The 26,442-nt window shown below is 43.7% G+C and overlaps 3 protein-coding genes across 3 annotated transcripts in view; 1 reads left to right on the top strand and 2 right to left on the bottom strand.

Moving 5' to 3' along the window:
* Positions 1-26,442, top strand: part of LOC148098668 (acyl-coenzyme A thioesterase 11-like) — a 175,479-nt gene that overhangs the window by 51,366 nt on the left and 97,671 nt on the right. The window lies entirely within an intron of this gene.
* LOC148098670 (protein NLRC3-like) overlaps positions 1-26,442 on the bottom strand; it is a 133,838-nt gene that overhangs the window by 86,526 nt on the left and 20,870 nt on the right. The window lies entirely within an intron of this gene.
* Positions 6,814-13,413, bottom strand: LOC148098671 (dual specificity protein phosphatase CDC14AB-like). The gene is made up of 9 exons (XM_087851383.1): positions 13,398-13,413; positions 10,354-10,397; positions 9,911-9,998; positions 9,033-9,263; positions 8,803-8,941; positions 7,568-7,784; positions 7,348-7,439; positions 7,061-7,113; positions 6,814-6,944 (listed from the first exon to the last, which is right to left on the bottom strand). The coding sequence occupies exons 1-9, from the start codon at positions 13,411-13,413 to the stop codon at positions 6,814-6,816; spliced, it is 1,011 nt and encodes a 336-aa protein (XP_087707509.1).

The following is a 26,442-nucleotide window of genomic DNA, read 5'->3' as shown; positions in this document are numbered from 1 at the left end:
CGAGTCAGTACTTTGGTAATACAGTGTAAAGTTGAATTTATTGATTGATTTCCATGAACACCACTGTGGCTCAGTGTTGTCCTGATGGAGTCTCATTAACAGCAGCCAGTATGATCCAGGCTTTAGCTGCTGGGTCTCTGTGTGACCTCTCAGACTGTTTAACAGATCAGACACAAAGAGAATCAGAGCAGCTCTGTTCTTTAAAGACAAACATTGTGAAAAGATTTTACCTTATTACCTTTATGTTAGCTTTATTTGAATTGCACAGTAATGCCCGTACATAGCGTGCCTGCAATCCTTTAACTGGAACAAAGTAACCACATGAGGAAGTTGCTCAAATTTCGACTACACCCACATGTATTGTTTCAACCCATTACAAGATTGTTAATCAACTTGTTCCTCTTTGTCTTGCAAGGCTACCTGTGCAGCCTCGTATGCAATCACCAGAGAAGAAATTGTTTTTCTCTTAACTTGTACTCCACCCATGAGTGTTATGTAAGATAAGACAGTATATAATAAACTCTGAGTGAATGCCTGGCGCGCTTTGCCTACACTTTCTGTAGTCGACGGAACGTGTCAGGCAATCGTCCATGTACATGTATTAACTCTGAGTCTGTGATTCTTTGCTTCCAGAGGTTTTTCTCCCTACAAACATGAACCCACTCAGGTCACACTTTCCCCACAGATATGAGCATCACTGTCCTCAAACAGCAAATGACCAAGTCTAACATTTGGATCTTTTCTCTTTCATTGTTTTCTTTTTAATGAATCTTTGTAACAATCTGAGGATGTTTCAGGTCATATTTATCCAGGAAACACAAACATGTAAAGGAGTCATCACAGCTCTCTGACCTCGTTGGTCCAGGTTCAGCACTGAAGAGTGGATTGTGAACTTTGGACCCGTCACTCCTCACAGACGGACAGCTGGACCCTGCAGACTGTGACCTCTGACCTCTGCAGACACAAACATGATTGAAGCAGCTGTGATCACACAGACTGCAGATAATGCAGCTGTTTCCTGTCAGTAACAGTCCTCTTAGATTAGAGTTCAGCTTTTTACAGGAAAACTGGACAAAACTGATTTTTGTTACAGATTCATTTTCATTTCCTCTCAGCTCACAAACACAGTCAGACAATCAACCAGAATCAACACTGATTATAATGTCAGTGCAGAATTATTTCTGTAACTCAGTGTGTTCAGCTCTCTGACCTCGTTGGTCCAGGTTCAGCACTGAAGTCTGGATTTCGACCTTTGGACCGGTCACTCCTCACAGACGGACAGCTGGACCCTGCAGACTCTGCTCTGTCCTCCTCTTCCTCCATCATCATCTTCAGTCAGTCTGAGAGGTAAACCACAAACACTCAGTGAGTTCACATTAACAGGAGTAACTGAGTTACAGTCGCTGACCTCTGACCTGTCATGTAACCTAGAAACCAGGTCAATATGTCTGTAGGTTCAGTCATCCAGGTCATGTGATCTAAGGAGCTTAGAAAGAAAATAGAGACTTCTTTAAGTTTCTGGAAGACGTTTCATCCGAGAAGCTTCTTCAGTTTTAAAACCAAACGGTGGAGAGTCCCAGATATTTAAACCTGAGACGGAAAGAAAGCATGTCGCTGACCCACCATTGATCATGTGATGAGACACATGATCAATGGTGGGTCAACAATATAACAACAATATAAACACTTATTTCAAGGATGAAACTGTGAGTCTGATCACCAGGAGCACAAACATCTGGAGCACAGACATGTGGAGCACAGACATCTGGAGCACAGACATGTGGAGCACAAACATGTGGAGCACAAACATCTGGAGCACAGACATGTGGAGCACAGACATCTGGAGCACAGACATGTGGAGCACAAACATCTGGAGCACAAACATCTGGAGCACAGACATGTGGAGCACAGACATGTGGAGCACAGACATCTGGAGCACAGACATGTGGAGCACAAACATGTGGAGCACAGACATGTGGAGCACAGACATGTGGAGCATAGACATCTGGAGCACAAACATGTGGATCACAAACATGTGGAGCACAGACATGTGGATCACAAACATGTGGAGCACAGACATGTGGAGAACAGACATGTGGAACACAAACATGTGGAGCACAAACATCTGGAGCACAGACATGTGGAGCACAGACATGTGGAGCACAGACATCTGGAGCACAAACATGTGGATCACAAACATGTGGAGCACAGACATGTGGATCACAAACATGTGGAGCACAGACATGTGGAGAACAGACATGTGGAACACAAACATGTGGAGCACAAACATCTGGAGCACAGACATGTGGAGCACAGACATGTGGAGCACAAACATGTGGAGCACAGACATGTGGAGCACAAACATCTGGAGCACAGACATGTGGAGCACAGACATCTGGAGCACAGACATGTGGAGCACAAACATCTGGAGCACAAACATCTGGAGCACAAACATCTGGAGCACAAACATCTGGAGCAGCATGTTGATGCTGTTGGTTGAGATCCTGAAGACTGAAGTCCAGGCAGCTCCAGCAATGATCCACTGATGTGTTTTTATTCCACGTATGAATGTTGTTATTGACAGAGATGAAGTTACTCAAAAAAGTCATTATTACACATATTACACAGAACACTTTAATTAAAAGTAATGGAGTATGTTACTTCATTACTCCTCATAACAGTACTTTCATGTTACTGTGTAAAATGAGCTGAAACACTGTCTCATAATCACCATAATCTAAAGCTGAGGTACAGCCCCACACACCAACACAGATCCTGATGAGGTCACGTGATCTTTCTCTGAGTGTTTATGAACACAAATCAAAGATGAAACAGCACAAAGACACTTCAAAGTGATTCTACTGTAGAAACATGAACAGGTAGAAACCTGCAGCCTGACTTCTCATCACTTTGTTACCTGTTCAGGTTCAGCAGCAGCAGCTCACTTTATCACGGTGCTGGTCTGGGGTCAGTGTTTACTCAGCTTTAACGTCACTCTGGGTTCTTGGCTAGCTTAGCGTTAGCTTAGCTTTAGCTTAGCGTTAACATGCTGTCAGGTGTCTCGTGTGGTGTGTAAATATTAATCACAGTGACAGTAAAGGAGGTAAAGGGCTGACGTCATCACGTACGCTGCGTCCTCTGTGGACTCTGAGTGAACTCACAAAGTACAAACTACAAGTACACAAACACGAACGTAGCTCAGAGTGGCGGACACACTCGGCCTCGTTGGTCCAGCTGTGAGTCCGTTACCGTGAACTATGGAGCGGCAGATTTGTGCTGGAACTAAGCTGCACACAGCTGATGTTACCCAGGAAAACATTACACACTGACTTTAATGGAGAGACCGGAAATACAAACACACACAGTTTGTTGTGTGAAGAAATCGAACATGAGCTGAACAAACAGTAAAGTTCCTAAAGACAAACTGTTAAAGGAGGAAACAAAGCAAACTTACAGTTTCTTCACACACCAACAACAAGCGCCACTCCACGAAGTTCAGGAAGTGAAAGTAAACTTTCAGCCTAATGCGGCGTTTGAGGACAATCAGGGGCTTTGAAACACTGTGCTGCGTTCCAGTTCCCCTCAGAAACTCCTAAACCTCTGGCAGGCTGTGATTTATTTCTGCTGGTTTTCCAGTTTGAAGCACAAACATCTGTCATCACTTTGTTGTTCTTCTTCCTGCAGCGTTTCAATATTTCACCACTGAACTGATGTTTCTTCAAAGCTCATTTCAACCTGTTGAAGTCATGAATGAAAGTGCAGACTGAGAGTGGATCACATGATGTTTAAGGTGTGTCATGTGACATGTTCAGTATTGTCACACATGTCTAGATTGTCCCTGATATCATAGCTGCTCAAATACTGATGATTATATTTGAAGAATTATTACTGATGGCAGCAAAGTTTGAATGGAGCTCTCTGTCTGTGCTGATTTGTCGTCCTCTGGAGGTCAAAGCACAAACTGCATGATGTCAGTGTAACCACCACAGAGACAGGAAGTGTTTTTATGACTGAAATAGTGAAATGATGCTAACGGCTGTCGTTAAGCTCACTGATAGCAGTGCTCACACTGGCATTGGGAATTCCACAGTGTTTCCTTTAATACACCTTCTCTTCGTCAACCATATAAGCCCGGTTGAACGGCTGCAGCTTAACAAACATAGTGTTTACAAACATATCACAGTGTTCGTACAACCCATAACATTGCAAAAGAAAGGTGTCTGGAGAGGTAAAACATAAAATCCGTCCCTCCTCATGCACTAGCGTGCAAGCACATTAGTGATGTGTCGGTCGCGAATGAAATGGCCCTTAGAGCGGACGGGAGCCGGCTCCTTATTGCGAGCTGTGTTTTTTTTTTTTCTCTCACTCTCTCTCTCTCTCTCGCACTTTTTTCCCTCTTCACTCAGCACGCGAGCCTTGTGCTTTAAGCTGGGCAGAGGGGGGAGGGGCAGTAGTTACAGTCAGTAGCACAGGAACAGAGCGGGAGGGAGAGAGAGAGAAAGAGAGCCAGGGACAACAACGTCACATTAGAAAGGTATAGTAATCATCCACAACTATTTTCAGTTGATGATGATAAAGGATTCAGAAAGTTTATTCATGCAGGTCCATATGACAGAGAATATGCATCTTCTTTTTGTTTTCATATTTTAATTTATATTTAATTGTGTTGTGGTTTGCAGTGTTTTGTGTTGTTTCACTTTAAATTTGTAAAAGGAAAAAGCTGAAAATTTAAATAGTTAAAAGTTGAAATGTGAATAGTTGATTTTTGTATTATATGATTTATTTATTACATTTTATGTGGAGTGAATAAATAAAAGTATATTTACGGTGGCCCCTACAGACAAAGCACGTACAAACTTCAAATCACGTACAAACTCCAAAACACGTACAAACACGTAAAAACTCCAAAACACGTAAAAACACGTGCAAAAGACAACAGAAGTGCTCCAGGATGCTAGGGGAAGTGTCGAACTTTTGTTACCTAGTGGCTACATAAGCCAGCAAGTACCAACGACCGGATTTGGTGTGTGGTAATAACAGGTAAATGAACATTTATTTATTTTTTATTATTTGACTATATATGAATGCGAATGGTTAATAACGAAGAAGCATGTGTGCTCAGAGGTTTTCAAAGTGCATTATAAGAATGTCGAACATTAACAGACCAACAAATATAAGTTTGTCATACTTTATCGATGAAATCTTGGAAAATATAAATAACATCTATAGCAGAAGCAGTGTATCACTCTTGGTCTTGCAAGTCAATTTTGCGTCCAGTTGTTAATTCTTGAACAATGTGCACCGATCTCTTACAAAAGATGTGGTTTGCTATGGTTCTCTAACCCAACCAGGTTACTAAAGTACTGAAAATGAGGAGACAACATTACAACAACGTGCCAAATAAGCTAGGTCCATCATGTGCAGCCAAGAAACCTGTGATCTGCCAAAGTTGGCGTGGATTTTGGTACGACTTCTAAAGGTCTGTGTTTCCGCAACCAAGACGTTGCTTCAGGCCGTCTACATCCTGTGGTTCTGAACTTTGGATGGACAAATGGCAGCAGCCGTTTATCAGAAGCACCCAGACTGCTCTTGGCGATGGTCTGACTCAGTCCTCGGGCCATGACCTTTTATCCCCTGTTAGCGTTGTTTGGTCTTTGCACCTGCACGTGTCCTTTGCTTCCAGCAAAATGATTGTGACAACGGGACATTCAGCATCTAGCAGATGTTATATCTGCAATATGCAGCAGCAGTTTTTTACAGTTACCTGCCTGCTATACCCAAGAGACGTGATGATTTATGGTGTCGGCCCTGTTATCACAGAATGGACCACGTGACCAGTTAAAGTGGTGACAAACTGTTGGCTCTGTCAAAACCAAAAGTAGTTATTGGGGCTAAAAAAGGATTTACAGCCTATTAAAGGTGCAAGAGAGCTGATCCAGTTTCCAGCGAGTCCATCATCAGCTGGGCTGATTCATGACCAGAACGTCCCAAGTGTGAAGTCAGTGAATCAGTGCTGGCCTGGTGCTGAACACAGTGAGGCTGAAGGGACTGTGGAGACATCAGCACATCACATTTTATATTGGTTTTATTATAATGTGCTTCTAGTAAGGAACAAAAGCACAGACACCAACCTCCTGATCTGCGGAGCAGTGGTGGTAGAGGAACTTCGTCTCAGCTTTTTAGTAGAAGAGGGGCTGAGGTGGACTTTGGAGGGCTTTGGGGGAGGGAGGATGGAGCAGTGTGAAGTCTTGGACAGGTTTAACCTGACACAGAAAACAAGAACACCTCATATTTGTGTGTGTGTGTGTGTGATCCAAGAGCAAATACTAAACTTGATCCTTCACAAAAACAAGCACAACGAACAACTTCTCCAAAAATCCTTCTGATGATTTCTACGCTCACTGCAGGAATCAACATCTGCACACACACTCTGTACAAGAGACAAGAGACAAATACGCTTCGACGTGTGGGAGGTACCTCGAGTTAACCTCCGTGGAAGCCCAGTTCTTGGTTGTGTCAGGTTAGCAGTTTAGTGATGTTAGTTTACAGGAGAAGCACGTTGTGAGTTTGGTTCGTGGTCGTCCTTTGGTTTCTTTTTGCCGCAGCTCCCATATCCCCGATTTGTAACTATTTACTTTTTATGAAATGTTTCTTGAACTATGGCAGCATCTTATATATCTGCTATATTTGGGCCGTGGATTCAGGGACCAAAACAAAAACTGTAGTGAGCAGAGGTATTATCTACTGATTGTGTGTCTGGCGGCAGCCACGGGTGGAGAGCAGAGGCAGCGGGCAGGCCAATCGAAACGCAGCTCAGGCCGCGGCTGCAGCAAAAACTTGGGCGTAGGAGGAGCGATTCTGGCAAACCGTCAGGAGGGGGAAGTGGTGCTCTACCAACACGGTGTCCAGTAAAGATGGAGGCCTGCTGACTCCAACTGAGGACACTGTCAGGCAGTAGAAGGAATACTCTGACAACCTCCACAACCTTAATCTCACTCATGATTAACTAAAGTATCCAAAGACAACAACTTCTCTTGTTGCATTTAGGTTTCAGTTTAACCGAAGAACAAAAAAGGATGCATGAGCTCGAGCAGGTTATACACAACATTTACGCTGCACAGATGAGAACACAGCAGGATTTCATGCAGTCCAGTCTGTCTGTTAGACAGCGTGCAAACAAAGCATTCGACAACAGTCACTTATGTACTTTCTGACATCCACAAAAACATGTTGGTGTCTATTATATCTCCTTGTTAATAGAAACTTTGTTTTGAGCTAATTCTCAACGTGTCTCTTGCACTGACCACAATAACCATTTATCATTAATTAAATTACAGATATTGGTACCTTGAGCAGGATGACGCTGATCTCGGTGGGCGTTTTCCCTTCAGTGCTCTCAGTTCGTCTCCCTGTGTCAGACTGACTTCTTTGCAGTTATTCTGCACAGACACAGAAAGAAAGACACAATTAGCAGCATGAAAACACAACATTGTGATCAGAACTCAGTAGCCTGTTTGAATTCTGCAGTAACCATTAAAAAAAGGTGCTATGAAGTCACACCGCTGACCTCATCCAAGCTATATGACTTGCAGAGCACGGTGTTGATTGACAGGTCATCCATGCTGGAAAGCAGCGAGGACACTGCCTCCTGTTTGCCTCCCTGCACAGAGTCAGAGCGGTGAAGCTGCTGCTGCTGCAGCTGCTGCTGCCGACTCCGTCTCTGTTGGACCAGCTTCTGTTTAGACCGATGCACGTCACCCTGAACCCACAAACTGTGCTGCTTCCTGCACACAAACATCAAACACACGCCACAAACTAACTGTGATATCATGTTTAGCAGGTATAACATTCAACATCCTGGTTTAGCGTGTAAGTAGACACACAAAGCTAGTAGCCATTAGCAACAGAGCACTACTGTGGCGTAAGGAGGAAGTGTGCGTCCAGAGCTGAGGAGAGAAACCAGCTGACTGCAGTCTGCAGCAGTAACACAGTTTCAGGCTTTTTTTAATTCGATTTGATTCATCATCCACCAGTTTCCCACTGCTGCAGTCACCACCAGCTGCACATGGGCACCCTGGGGAATGCCCCACCCTGACCTCCACCTTTTGCTTCTCTTCTAACTTTTACTACATTTCCAGCATGCTCCAACCATGACCTCAGCATGGAGAAACATCTTGTGTGGTAACAGCAATAGATGCCACAGCCTAAGCACAGACGGGCCTTGTTTGTCCAGCACATCTCACAGATGCTCGATGAGATTGAGATCTGCCGACGTTGAAGGCCAAGGTGACACCTCAAACCCTTCCTGATCTACTTCCTGATCTACTTCCTGATCTTCTTGTTCTTCGTGTGAAGACTCCAGCGACACTCGAAGTATTAGAGAACAGCTGTACTCAGTGACCAACGCCTTTTGGGTCATTGCAAAATGTCAAACAGCTTGTGTTTAAATAAAAAAGACTGGAAACAGAAAAAGTGGACCAATCACACCTTCACAGATAAACGCAATGACCCTGATGAAGGCCACTAACACGTTATGGTTCCCTAATACTCTGTGACTGGAGTCTTCACCTCGTCAGATCTTTCTCCGTGCACCTTGGAGGTGAAGTTGCCGTCTGCTTGTGTTTTGTGACATTATCCCAATGAAGTGTTGCAGACGTGTCTGTGTGCACATCATTTGGAAAGCATTAATCCTGTACTTTCATGAACGGCACTAAAGCTTAATGATTGTCTCCGACTGATACCTTTGGAGTCACGGAAATTGGATCGTTTGGTTTGAGCGTCACAGCTGAGGCACAAACTCACTCTTCTAAGAAGTTTTGCTGTGGACCGATGATAGATCCAGGTCTGCAGACTCTGATCCAAGCAATCGCCTCGGCTGCAGTAAACCGGAAGTGCTTCATCAGGTAGCAGCCAATCAGAGTGCCCGTGCGGCCTAATCCAGCTGTAAATGGATGGAGTGTTTAAAGAGACAAAGTTAAGATAAAAGAAATAAATGACATCAATTAAACATACATAAACACTTGCAGTCCTACCTTTACAGTGCACTGCCACTGCCCCGTCTGTGCTTTCACACACATGCAGAAAGCGTCTGACGATGAGGTCAGAGGGCGTGGTCCCATCAAGGAAGAAGAGGTCGTGGTGCTCAAATCCTGCATCCTCAAACCGCCTGCCATCATACAACTTCCTGTTCAGACGAACCACGGTCGTTACGTCATTTTGGCAAAAGTATGAGAAGTATGCCTCGGGTGTGTGGAGGGGACAACCTGGAGACAGAATCAACAACAACTGAGTTACGTCGTACGTTTCAGTCAGCAAGGATCTGCTTTTAATGCAAGTCCTGTCTCTTAATGCAAACGTAAAATAAGATTCAATGATGTAGTGTCAACTGATTTATATTGTAAGGTAAAGACGTTAAATACAGAGAAAACTCAACGATCGAACGGCCCCAAGCACCTGCTGACAGCGGGAAAGAAAAACTCCCTTTTAACAAGAACCAGGCTGAGGGAGGGGGAGCAATCTGCCACATGTGGTCGGGGTGAGGGGAGGACAACGGGACAAGAGACGGACTGGAGAGCCAGAGGGGAATAATAACTACGTGCAAAGTGGTGTAAATACACAGGAAGTAAAAAAGAGCTGAGTGATGAAGAAGCATGAGTGCATCATGGGAAACCCCGAGCCACTGCAGGGCTCAGGCTCGTCTAATCCAGCCGTAACAACATGACAGCACTAAGCAGGAAACAATACACGCCATCAGAAGACAGCAGGGTAAGGTTAGCTCTTCTCAGCTGTTTCAGGACGTGCAGGCACTGAGGGGCTGCACAGGCAGGCCTTCTGTCAGGCCAAGCAACGTGAGCACTGATGTTGGTTTGGAGGCATGCTTTTAGCTTTTAGCTTAGAGATTCTGACTCACCATCTTCTATCTTACCACGAGAATGAGGGCTACTGAACGCCAGAACCTTTCCCGGAACGATCCAGTTCATATCTCCATTTTCAACTCGCTAAAAGCACAAAAAGAAAGGAAAGAAAGACTGTGATAGAGGTTAGCAACATATCAGTTAAAAACATGGATCCAGAACACCTTAATTATACCACCACTGCAGTAATGAACACATACGGTCTTTTACCTTTCATTGGAAATCAGTTTTGTTGCAGTGGACACAGGTGAGCTGACCTTTACTTCACTGACTGTCTATCACTTGGACGGGTGAGACAAAGGTCACCTCAGGCAGTTAATATTGTACGGTAAAGACCCTACAGTTATACAGAGGAAACACAATCAGACCACCCTTACCAGCAGGCACACTGGTGACAGTGGGGAGGAAAAACTCGTTTTTAACAGAAACACATGTTCACCAGAACCAGGCTCAGGGAGGGTCGGCAATCTGACTGCTGAGGGGCTGAGGGGACGGAGACAGGACCAAAGACACACTGTGAGGACAGCCAGAGATTAATAACAAGGATGACTCAGTGCAGAGAGGTCTGTTAGATGGGATTATTTAAGACCTTGTATGTGAGGAGCAGGATTTTGATCTGGCTTCATGGACAGATAGAGCTGGGTGTCGTCTGCATAGCAGTGTAAATGTATGCTATGTCTTCTAATGATGCTGCCTAGGGGAAGCATGTATAATGTAAACAGAATTGGTCCTAGCACTGAACCCTGTGGAACTCCATAATTAACCTCAGTGTGTGAAGAGGACTCTCCATTTACATGCACAAACTGGAGTCTATTAGATAGATATGATACAAACCACTGCAGCACAGTACCTGTAATACCTACAGCATGTTCTAATCGCTCTAATAGGATATTATGGTCGACAGTATCGAACGCTGCACTGAAGTCTAGCAGGACAAGCACAGAGATGAGTCCACTGTCAGAGGCCATAAGAAGATCATTTGTAACCTTCACTAAAGCTGTTTCTGTGCTGTGATGAGCTCTGAAACCTGACTGAAACTCTTCAAATAAACCATTCCTCTGCAGATGATCTGTTAGCTGTTTGACAACTACTCTTTCAAGGATGTTTGATATAAAGGAAGGTTGGAGATTGGCCTATAATTAGCTAAGACTGCTGGGTCTAGAGATGCTTTTTGAGTAAAGGTTTAACTGCAGCCAGCTTGAAGGCCTGTGGTACATAGCTGATTATTAGAGATAGTTGATCATATTTAAGATCGAAGAATTAATTAATGGCAGGACTTCTTTGAGCAGTTTTGTAGGAATGGGGTCTAAAAGACACGTTGATGCACTGACTATTTCTTCTTTAGTCGTTTGTTTTCAATTCCTGTGTGTTTGTACATCACTGAAGTATTTAATCATTAGTAATTATTAAACTCCTTTGTAGTTCTCTCTGCTCTCTTCTCTCACCCCTCACCTGTCACAGTGAATTGCTGCCTCCTTAAACCTGGTTCTGTTGGAGGTTTCGTCCTGTTGGAAGGGAGTTTTTCCTTCCCACTGTTGCCAAGTGTATACTTCTAGTGCAGTGCTGTAGGGTCTTTACCTTATAAGTTAAAGTACCTTGAAGTAACTGTTGCTTAGAATTAGTGCTATGAATAAAACTGAATTCAATTACTGTTGTTACAGAATAAGAGGAGAACAATGTCAAATGTGGCTCAAACTGGGATCTTTAAGTTAAAATGAGGTTAAAATGACCAAAATGAAGTTAATAAGTGTCATTTTAATTTTACTAAAATCATCTGTGTTAGACGTTGTTGCTACCTTGTGGATTCCTTGTAAGCAGTTTAGGACGGTGAGGTTAAAAGAGCACTCTCCAACTGCTGCGTCTCTGTGGCACACACACACACACAGACACACACACACACACACACACACACACACACACACACACACACACACACACACACACACACACAGTGAGAGGAATACAGTAATAGTAGTTATTAGTGATGGGTCCAGCAAAACTAACGCACCGACGCATCTATCAAGCTCACAGAGCGAAGCCTGTATCGGTGCGTCGCTTTAAGAAAAAGTCACGTGATCGATACAGCTGCTGTATCGCTCATTGCCAACGTGCCAAACTGTGTTTAAAAGGTACCGCATCTGCCAACGGAACGAGTTGCCACCAAAAAAAAAAAAAAAAACCCCCCACAAAATTACTCTTGCAAAGATAAAAAAAAAAAAATACATATCTCTCTACAACAAATAATAATACACATCTCTCCATAACAAAATGGAGCTCGAAAGAAAAAGAAATGCTTCTGCTGTGTGGGATCATTTTGATCTTTTAACTGCAAATAAGGGAATAGTTTGTCTGTCTTTCTTTCAGTGTAATCTATCAGAATAGGAAAAACAGCAATGTGACTTGCAGTGTAAATTATTTATTTCATTTTATGCAGGTTGAATGTTGCATCTGTTCTGTGGAGCTTTCTTACACAAACAAAAGCACCTCCTCAGTGTTTAGGCATTACAGAGCCAAACATGAAAATGAGGAGACAAACACACTGACAATGAACACAGGTCGGCCTATATTGACACTGAACAACTTTATCATCATTTTTTTAGATTAATATGTGTGTTTTATTATTCTGAAATCAAGCATCTGGCAAGACTGTTCTGGACCAGGCTGTTGTGAATTTTATTATAAAGGAGTGCAAACCCCTTAGTATTGTGGAGAGTGTCGGAGAGAAACATTCCAAGATCAGAGGATCCTTTAACAAACATATCCTTTTCTGAATAGAAATTTATAATAAACTCTGGGTCAACATTTAAATGGGTAATATTACATTCACAATACTTTCATTTTAATTTTCACTTAATGTCATTCACAATATATTTTAAAGATATCTAAAATATTTGCAATGTAAAATATATAAAATTATTCCATGGAAAGTACAATACCTTACAGTGTATACAAGTGTGACTAGGTCATTGAATCAGTGTCTGTTGTGAGTCTCAAGAAAGTTGCCTGCAATGATATTTAAGATCCAGCAGGTGTCAGTATGGAGTAAAACAGCAACACTGTGTCGACGCAGTATCGATACAGTTTGGAGAATGTGCTGAAACGCTTCACGAGGCCTCATCTACCCATCACTAGTAGTTATCAGGGTTCAGATCATATCTGTTCACATGTGGTCTCAGGCTTGTTTTCACTGTAAATAAACACAAAGCATCACTAAGAGAGTAAAAACTAAGCAGCAGCTCTTCAGCTGAGCTCAGGACTGGGACTGGGGGGGGGGGACATGTTAGCTCAGTCTAGATGAATGAAATCAACCCACTGGCACCGCTAAAGCTCACTAAGAGCTCATAAACTGTTAACAATTCAAATCTCTGAATTCAGTTTTATTTATATAGTGCCAAATCACAACAGCAGTAAAAACCCTACAATAATACGGGAAAATGTTCCCATCCCAAACTTAAAAGTGTGGGTTTGATGAGGTTTCCTGACCTCCTGGAACCTTCATGGTCGCCAAATAATTTCCAGCTAGGTGGAGTTTCTTCTTGTTACCCTGCTTGCAGTCTTTATGCTAAGCTAAGCTAAGCTGGATTTAACAGACAGAAGAATAGTGTCTCAGTAAATGTAATGACAACAGCCCAGCATGCAGTGCTGCAGAGTTTGAGTCACTTTGAATGTTTTATGCTTGTTGCTGTTATAGAAAGTCATGAGTTTACTTTTACATGGTACAGAAAGTATTTTGTTAAATGAACATTCAGCTAAACCAAGAACAACACCAACTATAATATCAGCATGTGAATGATAACATCCGGACTCACTTTAAATGGATGTCAGACGGCGGTACGTCAGAATTGGGGATCAGACTAGATCACAGCTTACCTTTCATATATGAGCTCCTCATCCGTGCTGAAGAAGTGTGTGTTGGCTGTATTCTTAGGTTTGACCCGCAGAGTGGCAAAGTACAGGCGGTCTGTGGTGCACACACACACACACACACACACACACACACACACACACACACACACACACACACACACACACACACAGGTTACATTCAGCCTCACAGACAGTCCTGGCTTCAGATACAGGGCGATAACGCTCTCTTGTCCCGATCACACCGAGCTGCTGACTGTATCCAGGTATTTTTGGTGTCTCGGTTACAGCACAGGATCAGTTCCCCTCATTAACTGCTGCTGAAACCAAGGCAGGACCCAAATCTCCGTCCTTACATGACACACTGGTGCTGGTTACTTAACCTGATTTAGCCAAACTTAATCCTCGCACTACTGAAATGCTTCTTTTTACCAGATTAGAGAACGATGGGTCGTGGCTTCATAAACGTAATAAACTTTGTAATTCTTTGCTTTAACTAAACTGTATTATTTGACTCTATGAGTGAATGAGTTGTGGGACACTGGGCTACAACCTGCCAACTGTTAGCCTGTAAGTTTGAACCTTTCAGCTACATGTAGTTTTACATGTACTCATGAGTGAAGCAGCTTCAGTAAAACTGGAAAGCAAGTTCTGCAGTGATAGCTGAAAAGAGAAAAACTTATTCCTGGAAACGAGCTGCTGTGTAAAGGCTGTGAAGCTGACCTGCACCTGCATGGACTCACTTTACCAGGATTCTTTTTACCGTCTTAATGCACAGCTGTTACACTTTATATCATGTTAATTATAGCAGACACAGCTGAAAACGATCCAGCATCCTCCAGGCCAAAGGCCGACCAGCTGCCCCCACAGTCCTGTCAAGAGTTATTGTTCTCCACAACAATGCACAGTGCTGATGAAGAAGCTACAAAATAATCAGAAATGTCCTCGTCTCTTATTTGGTTAGTGTCCCCATGATGGAGACCATCGTGGTCAGTGTAGCTCACACTGAATCATACTGGTTTAGCTTTGTTTGAAAGAACAAATGAGCCAAAATGAACGAGCAGGTCAGTGCTGTGTATTTATGTCCACGCTCTCAGTCACACACATGGAAATATTGCAGGCTGTAGTTTCTTATAGAAAACCATTATGCAGTATTACATCCCAGCACTGATGTTAAACTTACCCTTAATAAATTCTGATGAGCTGGCCTGCTCATATCCATCTGCCATTTGTTACAGTGGGAATGGTCACAGTGTCCCGGAGTGAGTTTGTCCTCTTCTTATCTGTTGTGAGACCACTCGAGACGTTCCAAAAATATCAAGAGTTCACTACAGAATAGCATTTCACCTGCGTCACTACTGTAAATGAAAAGGGTCCAACTTTAAAGTCTCCCCGCCCGCCGCTGATGAGGAGCATGCGTAAAGTCTCCAAAGTCGCTCCGCTTCACGGACTGCGCCTGAACCGAGAGGTTTCCGCTCCTCCATGCCTGAACTACAACGAATATCCCAGCAAGTAGAAGATTTACAGGACAGCCCAGAGTCGTGGCAGCGATAATCTCTCTGCTGCCTCGCACATGCTCAGTCAATGGTCACATAAACGCGCGCACGCACACATCACCGGCCGTGCTGCCAAAGCCTGCTGGAGCTGGATTTAAACAGAAATCCCCTTTTCCAGTAATAGAAACTGTATTTATATTTATATTTATATATATTTATATTTATATATTTCAAGGCTGCTACAAAATGCACCGTTTGCTTATTTGTGTGAACATTACAAAAGTAACAGCACAAAGTCATCTATGCTGATGGCATTTCTCTCCTGTCTGAGTGGCCTCCCTCTTCCACACGTTGTGCTATGATGAGAGCTGGGTTAGGTTGGATGGAGGACTGCACTGTGGTTTGTTCCCATCACCCAAAGCTGTAAAGCCAAAGTCCTGAGTGCCAAATGTCTGAGCTGCCTGACTGAACTGTGACTTTCACAGGCCGCTAGCTAAGTCTGCACTTGCATCACTTAGTTTTCTAATCAAGTGTTTGCTTGTTAAACAGAAATATTTAGAATGACTACAGATACGGGGGTCGCCTTACAGTTTACATGCATTGATCTCTAAAGGGCTCCATATGCTACACGGTGCTGTCACACTGTGCTGTCAGAGCTGGGCCTGTCACCACTGACTGGAAGATCTCCACACCATTAGACTGCATCACTGTTGGACTAGCCTCACACAAACTCATGTAATGAGATGTCACTTTTCCCACGTGTCTCTGTTTCTGTGCTGGGACAAGGTGAGACTGGGAGAGCAAAGCTTTGAAGAATCTCACATATAAAACATGTTTTCAGACTTTTTTGTTTAACTCCACATTGTGATGTCTTCTACGATGTAAATATGAAAAACCATAAAATGAGAAGGTGTATCCAAACTTTCTGTTCTTTTCTTAAATGTATTTTTGTCTTTATTAGACAGATGCAGTGAAAACTGACAGGAAAGTGAGAGAGGGACACAGGGACTGCTGCTCATCCAGCTGCGCTAAACCGGCGCCGCAGGTGTGTCCAAACTGGTACGAACAAGGTCTTCAAGTCCGTCCCGCACCTTTGCCCAAAAGAAACAAGCATGGGTGTCAATAACAAAAGTGTCCTAATGAAGACACTGAGGACGGGACGTTTCTTTGCTGGACGCGCTTGTTTGCCAGACATCAGGAACAGATTTGTTTCTCCACGTGACTCATTTCATCTCCACAGAAATATTTCCACCACAGTGTTACTTTTTCCAAGAACTTGTAACGTTGGAGTTTAGCTATGGAGCCGGCTGAGGCGCCCTTTCACACGCGCCCTTTAACAGAATTAATAACGTGAGGAAGATGAGAGGAGAGCGTTTCCTTCTTGATGACTTTATGTTTGTAATGCTACACTGAGCTTACTGTCTAACGGAAAGCCACATGCAGACCTGTGTGTGTGTGTCTGTGTGTATGTGTGTGTGTGTGTGTGTGTGTGTCTGTGTGTGTGTGTGTGTGCAGTCCTCTTCCTGGTCTTAGCTTAATCTGCTCCAGTCAGCCAATTAGACATCAGATCAACTGGAGGAAGGTTGGAGGGACAGGTGAAGGGTAGCCGAGGACGCCTCCATCAAGGTGAAGCACTGACGATAATGCTACTGATGTGGAGACAATAAGCTATGAAGCACATGAAGCACAGAAACTAAGCTGGCTTTGAACACACACCATTTATTTCCATAAAAACACACACAGCCAGAATCACAAATACAAGTTAAAATCCCCCGTATACAATAAAAAGAGTCTCAATGCGCTAAAAACCCTGCCGGCAGAAATAACAATACACTATTAAAACAAAGCTAAAAAAATGTTTCCATATGCTAAAATTACCCTCCCACAGTCCCATAATCCCACAGTCCCATAATCCCACAGTACAGCCACACGCGGGCGAATGGTCCTTATCTGAAACAGGAGAGGAATTTCTCTTCCGGGATGGAAACCACGCCGCCAGAAGAATAAGGAGGGGGCTCCTGTCGCAGACCTGTCTCCTCCTGACAGCGCGTCGCCGCACAGTCCCGCCCCACTCCACACCTGAACACGGCCTCCCTCGTAGCACCGTCAGATGCAGGCAGAGGGACACCCCTGCATAAACATAAAAACACAAATTTCCACTGTGTGTATTTTTATAATCAGGTTTAGTTCATGCATCTTTGCACTGAGCTGTGGATTCAAACTGTCTCACTTCTGATTCTTTCCAACAATAGTTTCACATGTAACAACTTGTATATGTGTGTTTTCTATTCATTAATGTAATTGTTAGTTAGTTGCTCTCTTTATTTTACCTCTTTGTTGTGACGTGGTGGACATCTCTAAACCATCATAAGTTCAGCCTTCAATGTCAATCCAATTATATCCTGTACGTTCGCACTCGAACTCGTCCGGGCTTGACCTCTGACTGGTACCCGTCCCTCTCTTCTCACAGTGTCCTGTGTGACCTTGAAATCTCCAGCAAATACAGTCCAAACTCAGCTGTCTCTGTTTCTTCTCCGTTGATCTTTTGGGTCTTTTCTTGTAGGTTAACTCCCAGCATGGCTGGTTTCCAGCTTGTGATTCAAAGCTCATGTTCCATCAGTGGTGTTCATACATGCTGCTGCTTGACCCTTCAGTGTTATAGGTCAGTTGCACTGTCTTTTGCCTGCTGTTAACTCTTCAAGACCACGACGTTCTGTCTGTCTTCATCAGGAGATTTATTGTCCTTTAAGCTTCTTCTCAGGGTGGGGACAAAGTGAGAGGTCAAGCTGTAAAATTTTAAGCCAGAGCTTGGCCTGTTTGTCGTCCTAATTCTTTTAATCTATCCTTTTGCCGCTGTACTCGAGTTTCCAGGTTGAGAGAAATCCACCTGTATTAACACACTAAAACATTCAATTAGTATTTTCTTAAAACATCCATTCGCTTCATCTGCCTAGATTTTACTCTCTCTCTGGGTGCACACTTCACACAGTCAGGCAGTTGCCTTTTATGGGCATGCAGAGTTCCTGTCACACACAGAGCTACTCACACCCAGCAGCTGCAAAGCCGTCTTCACGTTATCTATCCACACACTCAGCCACAATCATCCGCTCCTCAATATGAATGTATAAAAACAGCAATTATCCATAAAACACACACAAACACCCTTAAGAACATTCACTGTATTAGTCGTAAAAGCCTAAACATTCACATTTTTCTAACTCCTAGCGAGCCTGACTTATGGCCTTGGCTCCCTATTTTGTCTGCCTTTATCAACGGTGGGAGTGAAGCTCCCGTGGAATGTGCTCTGTCTCCTCTACTATCAGAAAAAGCAAGGTCCTGACTCTCTGAAAACAGTATTTCTTATAACTCAGCAGTATAATGAATCATAAACAATATCATTCATTCACAATAAATGAGCAGCCTAATGTAATACTCAGTTTAACAAATGTAATAGTTATCACCTTCTTCTAATTCAGGAGAATAATGCAAACTAAAACTACATAATAATTTCATTAATCATTAATCAGGGGCATAACGTGGCATAAGATAATATAATAATCTCACACCTGATACACACAGAGATGGATGAGCAGAGGTCACATGATAAAAGAACAAACATGGAGTCTTTGATTTATTTAGATATTTATTGATGAATGCAAACAAACCCTGACACTGAACCATCGTCGAGCTTTCACAGAACAAACCTGATCACATGACCTGCTGACCCAAACAGTGAAAAGCTCCATGGCAACAACAACAAACAGCCTCACATATGTTAACAGAGGCTGTTAGAAGCACAGAGTCTTTACAGTCTTTCTCCTGTTTGTACACAGATCTCTGCACATCTTCATCACAGTTACTCACAGACGTGCAGAGTGTGTGGATATCAAAGCTAAGTTTCCACCATGTTTGTAGTCTGTACTGGGACTCATGGAGCATCTCTCTATGAGCACTCAGTGCTTTAAACAGTGAGTCCCAGTTTAACCAGCAGCCTTCACACCACACATCACACAGACATGGAAACTTCAAACCCTCAGACTGAAGACACCATCAGAAATAAATAGATTGTGATGAAGATGAAGAACTGGAACAGTTTGCTGTGGTTTCTTCTGTTCCTGTCAGAAATAAGAGTCTGGCAGCACTTTGCTCTCCTTCCACATGTTTAAGGAGGAAGTGAAGAAGAGTGAGTGAGTCGTCTTCCTCTGTGGGCCCAACATCAGGCAGCAGCCACGGATTTTTAAAAACCCAGCACACTGCTTCAGAAACACTGAGTCCAGGTGACCAGAGTCATGTGATCAGTGAGGTGTTCACTCAGGACGTCACTGCTTCAGGACCTGATTCAGAGGTTTATAAGGACGTGGATCATTGGTGCTGATGTTGTGTGAGAGCTGGTGAACCATGGGGAACATAAATAACAACCAGGCCATCAGCAATTCTACCCCCAGCTCTAAAACCTACATAATACACTATACATATAGTTATATAGATTATAGTATGTTATATATAAACGTAGCTGAAGCAGTTTAATTTGTAGCTTCACGCTGCACTTCATATGTTTGTCCACCAGATGGCAGCACAGAGGCCTGTGTTGGAAAGCTTTGAGTAATGAAGCGTTTTCAATCCAAGCTTCAGAAAGCTTCATGTGGTCATATAGGAAGCAACCAGGAAATATCTGCTGTGTGTAAAAACAGCAACACAAGAATCCAGAATGAAGACAAGAAACTCAAAGCTCACAGACAAAACAGGTGGAGCTAATTTTGTGACGTGTTTCTGTAAAAACACCACAGAAGTGAATCATCAAAGTTTCCATGTGAGCTGATGATGCTGCTGCAGAGTTTCTGTGAACCTCCTGTGACCCCGCCTCCTCATACAGAGACATCTTATTGCTCTTCAAACTGCATCACGTGGACACATGTGATTGTGTATTGTAGTATTGATCCCAATGCTGGTATTAGTACTGGATCAATAACACTGGATGGATGCGTTCAGCATGGAGCCCCTGAGCTGTGTTACAGACAAACATGAAAACTGACAGGTCTGTGTCATTCACAGTCTGTAACACTTCTAAACAACAGAGGCTGACCCAAGTGCCTCAGAGCCAGGCACGCTCACATCACAGCTCTCTAAATAAGCCAGTTTCAAAATAAGAGCTGAAAGCTGTGTTTGGTTCTGTTAGCTTATTATTGTGGAGACTAACATTCAGTGATCATGTGTTCAGACTCATAATGATTACTCTCAGAAATCCTGATCTTTGTATTTACTGTGTGTTGGATCAATAACTGAGATTCATCGTATCACACAGCTGTGCTGCTGCTGCTGGTGATGTCAGCACATCTGGAACAATACGAGGTATCTGCTACCAGACTGAGCAGGACGTGAGACCTGTGGACTGTTTAAAGCTGTCCCTCCACAGGTCACTCAGACCTGATCCACACCTCAGTGATATTCTCTGACTTCCTCAGTAGAGACAGAAACCATTCAGATCTGGGACGATCAGCTGACTGATGATGTCACACAGACTGTGTTTTTCAGGAACAGTGATTCTGATGTGAGCCTGCTAGCTGACAGCAGACCTGATGAAACCACATGTTCACATCTGTGAGGACAGACTGGACTCTTTGACTGCACCTTGGTTCTCCTCAGAGGTCTGTACAGGAGCATGTCCACCCCCACTGAAGATCTCAGTCACTGTGAAACATAGAAAGCTGCTTGTGTAGCCTCTGCCTCACATGTAGATACAGCTACAGGTTTCTCTGTCAGTCAGACTGAAACAGTGTCCTGATGCTGCATCATTCAGCTCTGTGCCCCAGTCAGCATCACTGTGAGCTACCAGTGTCAGTGTTTCTGCCCTTTTCCTGTAACACTACACTCAGCACAGGCTCAGCTGCTATCCAGTGCTGGACTTTGGCTTCAGCTGCTGTGATAGATCCTCTAACATAGATCAGCTCTGCTACATGTTGTTAGATAAGTGCAGCTGCCTGTCATGTCCTGATGTTTCTCTGGCTCAGCAGCTTCTCCATCAGAGGTTCACATGGAGCTGATCCAGTATCTCCAGTAACTGTGTTCTGTGCCTCACTGGTTCATCCTTCTGTCTGTGTGACGTCAGTCAGATGTTGAAGTTAAACTCTGTAATCTTCACTGTGTCACAGAGTTCAGTGAGTCCCGTTATTCACAGTATCAATCAGATCATCAGAGAACAGCTGATCAGCAATCAGTGGTGCCAACAGCACCTCCTGTGGTGAGAGGGTGCAATAATGCAATGTAGCATTTTTACACTCAACACTTCCAGTCATGGAAACTGTCTGTTGGATCTGTTTGACGTTGCTTTCTTGTGTTGCTTTCTTGGTTAGAGTTCCTCACAAATGTCCAGATTATTCTTCTAATGAGGCGTCGACCATGTTTTCAGTTCTTTGGAAGAAAACATCGCCCTTTGCCATCCTTACTTTTCTTTGACTTCTTCAAATGCAGCTGAACTCCAGCTGGTATTTTATTGGACTTTGCAGCTGTTTCTGGTCATCAGTTCATTCCTGCAAACCTCTGAACCTGAACAACAATGATGCTGCATTGCTGGCTGATCCCAAAAGGTTGATTCTGTTCATCTGGACGTTTTCAGAAACGTTTGCTCACTGATCAGGTGACTTCTTCAGTCTCAGCTGACTGCAGCTTTACAACCTTAGAAACAGCACATTTGCACAATGACTGAAACCAGCAGCAGCAGCACCTGATATATATGATACTAATATAATACATATACATATATAATCCATACTAATGATGAAGGAACTGAGCTCACAGTCCATTGTTCATTCAGTGAACTACTCAGTTTATTTTGGGCCTCAGAAATGCTCACTCTGTTTGTACATCACTGTCAGCAATAGACTCATTCTGCTGTGTGGACAGGAACACATGTGACATCACTTCCTGTTTGTTTGTGACTGAAGAGGAAGAAGTTTACAAGGAATCATTTAGAAGAGTTTCAAACATCAACTGATTGAATCCATGAATCTGAAAACGTGTTTGTGAGTGAAAGAGACAGACATGTACAGACTGAACTATCTGTTCAACAGTCAGAGTGTTTCTGTAACAGGAGACACTCTTTACACCCCACTCAGCACAGGGACACTGAGGAACCAGGAGACCAGAGAAACCTAAACCCAGGATAAAGAGTTTGAGTGAATGTGGTGTTGAAGGTGTGGAGGTGGATCAGAGTGTCAGAGGAGACTCTGTAGAAGGACAGAGTGCCAGCAGGACAGTCCACATACACTGCTGCTCTGTTAGAGACAGAGGAGGAGGAGGAGGAGGAGGAGGAGATGGGTGTTGATCTGTTATTGTGCCTGACAAACTGAGCACCATCATAATCACAGTACAGACTCCAGGACTGATCATTGAATCCAAACTCACAGTCACTGTCTCCTTTCCTTCTGATGCTTCTGTAACTCACTGATATATCAACGTCTCCTCTCCACTCGACCTCCCAGTAACAGCGACCAGTCAGACCATTTCTACACAGCAGCTGAGGACAAAAACCATCAAATCTGTCTGGATGATCAGGATATGACTGAACCTCCACATGTGTCACCTTCCTGTTGTTGTCAGACAGTTGGAGCTTTGTGTTCACTGTGTTTGTGTTGATTGTGAGTTGACAGGAATCTGATGGAGAGAACAAACACAATCCAGCTGCAGTTATTGATCCATCATCTGTTCATTGATTGACACTTTGATGATGACTCCTGACATGATGAAGATGGTTGAATGTGTGCTGCTTTGTTTTCATGAATCCCATTAAAAACACACTTACACTTCCTCAGACCTGGTCTCAACCATCGGACTCCAGCAGGCTCCACCCTGAAAGGAGGAGGGGGGTCAGAGCAGCACAGTCAGCATGCACACATGGACATTACATGGCTCTCATACACACACTGTTACACACTGAGCTCAAAGCTCGGCTCCACTGTTTTATTCAAAGAAATCTACATTTATTTATCAGCACATTTAAAAACAGGTTGAGCCAAAGTGCTGCACAGAGTAGAGAGAAAATAGGAAACATACACAGTAATTACTATAAAGACTCGTCACAATTGAAAGCTACAGAGTACAAATGTGTTTCCAACCGGGTTTTAAAAATGTCGAGTGTTGGTGACGACCTGATGTGAAGGGCGACTGTTCCAGAGTTTGGCTGCAGTGATCGATAAAGCTCACCTCTGTTTTTACGTCTAGTTCTGGTCAGAAGCTACTTATCTGCAGACCTGAGGGCTCGACTTGGATTATTTTGTTAAAGAGAGATAAGATGGAGCCAATCACTCAGAGATTTAAAGACAAACAACAAGATCTGGAAGTGGATTCTACCACGTACTGGTAACCAGTGGAAAAAGCTGGAAAAAGCTGGTGATGGGTCGTCTAGCACAGACCCACCGCTGGAACCAGACAATTCATGAGGGAGAGAACTGTGACAGCGCCGTTCCTTCACTTGACCTCAGTCGCTCTCGTCTGCTCCCTCGTAACACTGCTCTTTATTGAGGTTACATGAATATGCATAAGTTCATTAACATGTGACGTCTTACACAGGTATGAACAAAGAGTACCAGTCTGTGCATAGTGTAGGTGTGTGTGTGTGTGTGTGTGTGTGTGTGTGTGTGTGTGTGTGTGTGTGTGTGTGTTCCAGATGTGACCCTGTGACCCCAAAGCTGGTGCTAAGAGTCCAGCGGTCCCCCTAACAAAGGGCTCTTATACTTAACCAGATACAGAGTAGGTGTCCTCCTAAACCATAAATCAGTAAGAGAAGGTACGACCTCTCTCATGACCTTAAGGTGTGTGTGCATGCCGGAGCACTCTGGAAGGCACACAGAGTCTTTACAGACTACTGAGGCTACATCCACACGTACACGGTATTTTTGAAAACGGAGATTTTCCGTTTTCGTTTTAAAAAATAATCCCGTCCACACGTAAACGTAGAAATGAAGGGAAACGCTGCTAGGAACATGCCAAAGCAACAGGTGGCGATATATTCCTAACCGTGCAGAAATGTTGACCAATCAGAAGTCTAGAAGCCTCGGTGGGAAATAGTAAACAAGGATGGGGCATAGAAGCAGAACCGAGTCGTATGTGTGGAGGGACAGTAACTGTGTGTGTATATGTAAGCATTTAAACACTGCAGAGACAATTAACAGTAACAGTATTGTAGAAATTCATTTCACCGAAACAATAATGTGGGGCACAGTGTGACGTCAAAAAGGCGCACACCTTTGACGCTGCGTTTTCTCTGTTTTTCTCGTCCACATGTAAACTGAGTTTTCAAAAATATCCACCCTGGCCGGAGTTTTTAAAAATCTCCGTTTTCAGTGACCAAAAACGCCGTTTACGTGTGGACGAAAGGTGCAGAAAAATCTGCGTTTTCAAAAATACCCGGGTACGTGTGGACGTAGCCTTACGGTGTGTTCACACCGAACGCGATGGACGCGAATAGAGCGTCAGGTTTACATGTAAAGTCAATGGGGGTGACACACGCGATGACACGCGATTGCAGGTCCCGCGTGAAATCGGAAACAGATTTGCGTCGCGAAAATGCAAAAACGCGTGAAATGCGCGGCAGTGTTGCGCGTCTGGCGCGTTTGACTTGCGAAAAAAAACACGCGCGAGTTTTTGTGTTGCATTTTGTGCATACGCGCGTTTCACGTCTACCGCTCGAGTTGGAAAAATCTGAACTCCAGCATCAAATCGCGCCGCGACAACCAATCAGGAGCCTGGTGATGTGGCTCTGACCTTGGTCAAAGGGGCAGATCCAGCCAAAGCCCTTGATTCTTCATTCAGAATGGAGGAAAAGCTCATCAGTGCCGTGGCTAATCACCCAGAGCTATATGATGCTAGCTACTACTTCTACCGAGACAGGAATAAAAAGGATCTAGCTTGGAGACACATAAGTGAGGAGATCGGGCAACCTGGTAAGTTCATTCCTCCTTCTTTTTAATTTTCAGACTGACCCGATGAACCCGCGCAAAAGCTAGCAAGCCCGCCTACTGTCCCGCTATTTTCCCACTGATGTACAAATACCTTTCCACTAACAAGATAATGCGTTTATTCAGAGGACATCTGCAGGAGAAAGTGGAAGAGCCTCAGGGACACTTATAATAAGGAGAAGAAGACAGAGAAGGAGAAGAGGAGTGGGTCTGCAGCAGGATCGGCGAGGAGATGGAAGTTCTTCGCGGTCATGGGGTTTCTGGACCCCTTCCTCACCCCGCGGGAGACAAGCGGCAATATGGTGCGGACCGTGGAGAACTTCTCCCCCGAGGACGAGGGACAGCCCGGAGAGGCAGCAGGGGAGTGTCAGTCAGAAGGTATGTTTACAATGAATTAATGTAGGCAGTTAATTTATGCGTGTTGTCGTACAGGAATATATTTTGTTTATTAATAAACAGTATACAGTAGTCCCACTGTTCATCCGTCACTGCCTCGCCTTTTCGCTGATATTTTTTAATGCACCGTACAGCTTTCAACGATGCGCATTGCATTCTGCAGCCCAAATGACAAATCTCCTCCGTGTCGTGTCTCCTGCGCTTGCCAAACTTATCATGTTTGGTTTTGATAACCATCACGTCCAATAGAAAAAAACAGCACAAAAACACTCATAACTATGACCCTCATTCAGAAATAGACACCTGCACCGGGAGCAAAAAAGGCGCACAAAAGTGGCGCCGCAGACGGAGAAAAAGCGCGGCATGATACTTTTACGTTTTAAAATCGACAAAGGTTTGCACTTTGAGAATCAACTTGTGAGAACTGTGACTACTGTTCATGTGCTGCAATAAATGAGAGCCCACTGTATATAATAAGTTTATAAGTATATAATAATATAATATTCTCTATGACTATTGTCTTCAACCTGTTAACATTTAATATTGTCTTGATAGAGTCAAGTAATCATGCAGCAGAGCATCCCCTGTCTCTTCTCCTGGCTCCCCAGTCCCTGGTCCCTCAGCTCCTGCTGCTGCACCCACAGGTATGAACATCAAGCACTGACAGCTTTTTACTTGCTTGGATTCCCTTGTGATCACCTTTACTAAATATCTACAACCAATCTGTTTATATCCTGTTTTTTTCAATTTTGAAAATGAAAATCTAGTAGCAGCCTTCTCATTACTTTGTGTTGTTTTGTGCTGTGTTTTACAGGCCCA

This window comes from Neolamprologus brichardi, chromosome 14 (genome assembly GCF_056152115.1).
Source record: "Neolamprologus brichardi isolate AB-2024 chromosome 14, ASM5615211v1, whole genome shotgun sequence".
Classification (NCBI taxonomy): Eukaryota; Metazoa; Chordata; class Actinopteri; order Cichliformes; family Cichlidae; genus Neolamprologus; species Neolamprologus brichardi.
Note: the sequence above shows the minus strand (reverse complement) of the source record. Positions and strands in the feature narration are given on the sequence as shown.

Coding starts and splice junctions, on each gene's coding strand:
- LOC148098671 (XM_087851383.1), bottom strand. Junction 9,999..10,353: donor CCTCCCTGAGCCTGGTTCTG/GTGAACATGTGT, acceptor TTGTGCTTTTAG/CGAGTTGAAAATGGAGATAT. Junction 7,785..8,802: donor CAGCAAAACTTCTTAGAAGA/GTGAGTTTGTGC, acceptor GTTTGTGTGCAG/GAAGCAGCACAGTTTGTGGG.